Source organism: Calidris pugnax, unplaced genomic scaffold (genome assembly GCF_001431845.1).
Source record: "Calidris pugnax isolate Ruff unplaced genomic scaffold, ASM143184v1 scaffold20, whole genome shotgun sequence".
NCBI lineage: Eukaryota > Metazoa > Chordata > Aves > Charadriiformes > Scolopacidae > Calidris > Calidris pugnax.
Genome location: NW_015094510.1, coordinates 15,053,326 through 15,059,848, shown reverse-complemented (window position 1 = coordinate 15,059,848; position 6,523 = coordinate 15,053,326). Strand labels below are relative to the sequence as shown.

The window sequence follows — 6,523 nt, the reverse complement described above, 5'->3', positions numbered from 1 at the left end:
ACAGTGTAAAATAATGATACCACAAGTTATTTAGTTAAAACAGGGAATGTAGGGAAAACAGTGTAGGCTCAGTTCTATTGCTTCAAACTCTAGGATCTCCTTACTTGAAGCATATTTCTCCTCAACTCTCTCTGCAGACATTGAATCAGGGTAGGTACCTTTCCAGAGTTATTGATATCCTCCTAAAATCTGAATTACTCTTGGATATGCCTAGAATTCTTCATGGGCAGCATCAAAGTCTGGGATCCTAAGATCATAGAATAGTTTAGGTTGGAAGGAACCTTTAAAGGTCATCTAGTCCAACCTCCCTTGCAATGAGCTGGGACATCTTCAACTAGATCAAGTTGCTCAGAGCCCCCATCAGAGCCCCATCAACCCGACCTTGAATGTAGCCAGGGATGGGGGATCTACCGCCTCTCTGGGCAACCTGTTCCACTGTTTCACCACCCTCATTGCAAAAAATTTCTTCCTTTTATCTAGTCTAAATCTACCCTCTTTTAGTTTAAAGACATTACCCCTTGTTCTATCACAACTTCTCTTCTCCAGGCTGAACAACCCCAACTCTCTCAGCCTGTCCTCATAGATGAAGTGTTCCAACTCTCTGGTCATTTTTGTGGCCCTCCTCTAGATTTAGTTCAATGGGTCCATGTCTTTCCTGTGCTGAGGGCTCCAAAGCTGGACACAGTACTCCAGGTGGGGTCTCACCAGAGCAGAACAGTGGGGCAGAATCACCTCTCTCGACCTGCTGGCCACACTTCTTTTGATGCAGCCCAGGATACGGCTGGCCTTCCGGGTTGCAAATGCACATTGTTGGCTCACATCCAGCTTTCATCCCTTGGTACCCCCAAGTCTTTATCGGCAGGGCTCATCTCAACTCCTTCATCCTGATGCTTGTATTGACTGTGGGTTACCCCAACCCAGGTGCAGGACCCTGCACCTTGCACTTGGCCATGTTGAATCTCATGAGGCCCACACAGGCCCACTTCCTGAGCTTGCCCAGGTCCCTCTGGGTGTCATCCCATCCCTCAGGTGTGTCAACTATACCGCTCAGCTTGTTGTTGTCCACAAACTTGCTGAGGGTACACTCAATACCGCTATGTCATTGGTGAAGATATTGAACAGTACTGGTCCCAATATGGATGACTGAGGGGCATCTGTACATTGAGATGTTGACCTCTACCCTCTATGACCATCCAACCAATTCCTCATCTACTGAGCAGTCCACCCATCTACATCTTGCCAATTTAGAGAGAAGGATGTTGTGGGGTACCATGTCAAAGGCCTGTTGTCCAGATAGATGACAAAGGATGCTGTCCAGATAGATGATATCTGTAGTTCTTCCCTTGTCCACTGATGTAGTCACTCCATCTAGTACCTTCGGTCAGGTGTCTTACATTAGATGAGAGAATTTAGATTTTAGGTGCCCATGCTGCTAGTTGCTCCAAACAGTATCCAGGGATAATCAGGGGCTTGTATGCAGACCTAGAGCCTCTGCACATTTTGCTGGTAAAGTTATGCTGCTGTAGACACAACAATAAATAAGAATAAATTAGAATAAACAAAAAACCTACAGAAACGGAGTATGTTTTCTCCCTGTTGGACAGCTAGCCAAATTTTGTTTTCACTGATTTTAATATCAATAATTCCTTTCTATTCACAGGAATTGCTTTTGTTTCAGCTTGATATAATTATAAAAGAATTTGTCCTGTTCTCCAGGGTTTATTCAGATTCAGAATTTTCAAAGAAATCAGGAGTTGCCATTATAATTTTCATACATTTTTCAACATGATACACTATGCTTAATCTGATGAAACTGCATCATTACAGTAGTGGGGAACAACATCGCAAAATTATGTCTTAAACAGCCTTGCAAATGACTGATTACTCTTATTATTGGGACTTGAAATCATAAAAAAGAAAAGCATTCAAAATTTTGCAAGTAAATCAAATAGAAACTGACAGGTATAATTATTTTATATACTTGAAAGGGATTCAAAATCTCCAAAGTGAAGAGTTCTATAAACAGAACAGATGTTTTAAAAAGAAGAAAATGAAGAAATCTGCTTCTTAACATAGTAGCAGCTGGTGTCCTGCAATTACCCTCTATCCATTGGATTTTGTAGATGTTACAGCCTGCTTACAGATAGTTTTATCGTTGTGTAATTTTAGTTTAATATTCTAGCATATTTTTATTTTTACATAGCAAAAGGAATGTGTGAGCTGAGACTCCAAAGCTGAGTGTTCATGCTGGTGTGGGCAGATATTAGAAAAAAGCATTCGTGGTCTTTCTAAGAGATATCCAGACTGCTTGAAGATATAGGACTAAGATCTGGAAAAGCTTGATGCAATTCCTTTCGACTTCTGCATATTGTTGGCACACTTTGTCCAAAACAGAGGTCCCAAGGGTGGTTTGACCTATCTCTGCTTTCAATTAAAGCTAGTTAATGGTAACTTTGCTGGTTTCTGTTTTCACAAATGAGCATCATCTTGCCTTGACTAAGCTGCTAAAAATTCAAATGCGTGTTGCAACCCAGGGCCTCATTTCCCTTCTGTAAAATCAAAACATTACTTTTTCACAAATGCGCATTGCACCTTTTTAGGTTCCAGTGTTCCTGAGGACTGTTTGCAGGCATATTTTTAAGCATCTCTGTGTGGGACCTAGGCTACAAAACTTGGGTACTTAACCTGTCTTTAAGATTCAGCTATGCAGTGGAGCACATTTAAGAAACAGCTGGTGGTGTTTGCATAGACAAAAGAGCAATGTAGTACTTTTGTGGGCCTCCAAAGTTATGTATAATATGGCCTTCGGGCTCACCTGCCATGGAGGTAACTGATGAAGTAGGTATTTACTTCAAGTAAAAAAGCATCCTTGTATTTTGGATACACACCAAGGTCCTATGTCAAAAGGAGTGAATGGAACCCCGTAACTCAGGTGTGCTCAGTGGCAGGTGGAGCAGTTGTGGGCAGCTTGTACCAGAATCTTTTCTTATAGAAAGTTGTCCCAGTTCAGTTTTTGAGGGTCTCAGATTCAGCAAGGTTCTGACCTTGGTTTGGGGCTGCTGAAGTACAGCAATACCAACACAAAATATTTGTTCATTTTGGTTTTGCTCTTCAACCGGGAGAGCTAAAAATAAGTTTAGGAAGGCTTTTGATAACTTTGAAAAATTAATTTTATTTATTACGACACAGAGGCGAATGAAGAGTGTGGTGACAGCCTGGAAGGCTGAAAATTTGGCGAACAACTACCAGTATTGCATGTGGTGTTCTTTCTTTTTCTTTCTGGAGTGGGTGGAAGGCAAATGTTAGACTGTCCTGTGGTACTCTCTCATGAATGCTGTGAGCAGCGGTTCCTATGTACATTCATCAATTTCTTCCCGTCACAGAAAATCAAAGCCAGAATGTCCTGCCTGTACTTTATGATCTGCAGAGGGCTCCTCAGAGAAAAGGATCCAAAATGTGGCAGTGCAGGGGACTGGTGAGGAGCCAGGAGGTGAGGAACTGCAGCCATTCAAGGGTACCCTTAGGAAAATTTGCTGTAATTTCTGAAAAGGAGGAATTCTGCTTTCCAGAAATAGTATAAATGTTATGTCAGTGATGTTTATGTGTTATTTGGATGTTTCCATGTCTTGCTCATTATGTTGCAGAGCTGGAGGATGGTTTGATTATATAGTGCTATGTCAGATGCTTGTTCAAATAGTAATATTGAATTCATATTGAGCTCCTGAAGTCTCTATAATTCCCACTGCTATTACAATACCCACCCATCAAGAGTACTAATTAGAGGGAAAATATAGCTCACACCAGTCATTTATTTTTATATAGCACCACTCAGAACAAACTTTCTAATGTCCTTTTCTCTCATTAAAATCCAATCAACTAAAAGTATTCTTTATTAAGTGCCCCATGAAATAACTTTTTAATTTTAGAACAAAAGGATATGAGGGCTATTACCTGTTTGAAATACTTCCTGACAATGCACTCTGGAAAAAGAAGAGATACATGTATCTTCAACTCACTGGGCAGTGAGAGAAATCTTGAGAAAACAGCTCCCCAAAGGGTGGCTGGTATTTCATTGCCTCAACACCTGCCCCTCTTTTTCCACTGTGCCATCTCCACATTAATGATTGCAGTGTTGGAAGAAGAAAGTGAAAATAAAAGACAAATCAGTGACAAGAAGGAGAAGTATATTAAAAAAAAAAGAGAGAACATGGAAATAAGAAAAAATAAATGAGTCTTTGCTGATGCCAAATGCAGTGACAAAGTAATTGTTTCAGAGAATGCTCCTGTCAGAAAACCACTTTGCTACAAAGGAAAGGAGAGTGGGAAGACAACCACGGTACAAGCTGGAATATTTGCAATCTTATTTGTCAAGTAGTATTACTTGTTTTCACCTATGTAATGCATTCATTTAAACCCAAACCCCGTTGTAGAAGTGTGGAACACGTCAACAGCTGGAAGCAGTGGTAGGACTTGGTTTGCCATTGCTCACACATCATCCCAGCACTTCAGAGAGGTGCACTGTCACTTGTGTGGTCACACAGTGAATAGGACAGCTGCATGGAAACGCTTTCCCCCCACCTGATCCCTGTAAGTCCCAGTCTGTGTCCTTAAATCCCCTTTGAAATACTGATTGTCAAATCGCCACCATGGTCATGATGTCGTGAAGGGAAAGCAGTGCGAAAATCATCTTTGTAGCCACCATGGTCTTCACCGGCTGGGGTGCGCTGGGGAGACCGCTGTGAGGAGGAGGCTTCTGCTCTTGGCTGAGGGCTGCTGCGTGGGGATTTCCCTTTCCTTTCTGTGCCCCGCATTCTCCCCTCTTTCTCCCTGCGGTATGAGGTTGGGTGGATGCCATCAGCTCCCAGCGGACCCGGCTTCTCCAAGGTCGATCCATGGTCACAGAAGCCAAAACCTTGAGTAGCAGCTGTGCAGCCAGGCATTCACCTGCTCAGTTTGTCTCCTCCTTGCTGCGCCCCTTCCCTGAGTGGGAACGTAGAGGAGAACACCGCCTGTGCTCCTCATCCTTCAAACATTGCTCTGAGGGACAGACGGTCTCTGTGCATGGTTAGTTGAAGTGGTCTAAACGCTCCCCGGCTCTGGGGCCGCTGAGCAGTCAGCACCCAATGCCAGTGTTCCCCCAAAATCTGATGCACGCACACTCGGAGATGCAACTTTTGTTCAAACAAACCGAGTTTATTGACAACTATGTACAGAGTGAAAGTCCCAGAAGGAGTGGACTCTCTTGAAGACGCGGGGCAGCCGAGGGGACACAGGCACGGCTCTGTCCATGAAGACCTTTTTCAGACTCCACAGAAGAGCAGTCTTCTGAGCTGAGCTTGCACTTCCTCAAGCTCACGCAGTGCCTTGGCGTGGGCAGCTGGATCCTGCACCAGGCACTGGAAGAGGTTGAGGGGCTCAGCCGCCTGGAAGGCTGGGGGCAAGGTGATGTCCTTGGGCATGTTCTCATTGCCAAGGAAGAAGTGGTTGAGGCGTTTCTCCTCCAAGCACTTGCGCAGGTCCCACATGATATCCTGCATCCGCGAGACGAATTCCCTCCTTGTCCAGCTTGTCGGGGGCAGGGTGTTGAGGAGGTGCATCCCAACGGTCTTCAAGGTATCGGTGGACAAGCTTGTGCCCTCCAGGATGCCGGCGCAGAGCTGCAGGCATTGGAGGTGGAAGGTGTCCTGCGGGGCCTGCTTGGCCACGTGCCTGAAGAACTTGGCCTCGGCCACGGCACAGCTCTCTGCCCACGTTGTGCCCGGGATGAAGCAGCCGGGGTGCTCTGCAACCTGGCTGCTCAGGAAGATGTCCGAGTTGCCTTGCTGCACCCCGAACATCACCTCCACAAAGAGGGATCTCCCGCAGGCATTCGTCAGCTGCAGCTTGCAGGAGCGGCGGGAAGGCAGCACCTTCATGCTGTAGTGATGCCACTGAGCCATCTCCCCCCAGGCTGAGCTCACCAAGGTCTGGAACCAGCGGGCAATTTTCTGCACGTCCAGGTAGAAGCCTGGACGTGCAGCGCTGGTGCAGAGGTCGCTGAGGAGGTTGGAATCCTGATTTGTCCTGAGCGCCTCCTCGGGCTGGTGCACGAAGCACAGCATGTTCCCCACACCTTGGCCCCTCATGCAGGTGCATTGGAGCTGAACACGGACGCGGCTCTTTGCCGGCATCTTCTCCGCAGAGCCCAGCTCTAGGTGGAACGTGTGCCCACGGGGAGGCTTCAGGGGCACAAGCAGGCGGTAGACCGCATCATGCCCCCGGGGATTCCAACCTTCAAAGGCGCTGCCCACCCCGATGGCTGGCTCCAGCACTGGGAAGAAACTGCTGGCCAAGCGCGCTTGGAAGACGCCAAGGAGGTCGCTCACCAGATCTTCCGCCACCCGGCGCTTGTAGGCCACGCTCACCGATGCCCCACGGACGTGCTTTGCCAAAATCTTGACCAGGTGCCCCTTGTCATCGGAGTCCTCTCCTTTGCTGGCTTCCTCCTCGTCCTCTGTGCTGCCGCAGGAGGTGGTCTCCTCTT

At 46.4% G+C, this 6,523-nt stretch overlaps 1 protein-coding gene across 1 annotated transcript in view; it reads right to left on the bottom strand.

The window, feature by feature from the left end:
* Positions 1–5,300: 5,300 nt before the first annotated feature.
* The window catches only part of LOC106902337 (inositol 1,4,5-trisphosphate receptor-interacting protein-like 1), a 42,256-nt gene continuing 41,033 nt past the window's right edge, over positions 5,301–6,523 (bottom strand). The window contains exon 2 of the mRNA XM_014965736.1: positions 5,301–6,520. Coding sequence (XP_014821222.1) covers positions 5,301–6,520 — 1,220 coding nt within the window. The remainder of the gene's footprint in view (positions 6,521–6,523) is intronic.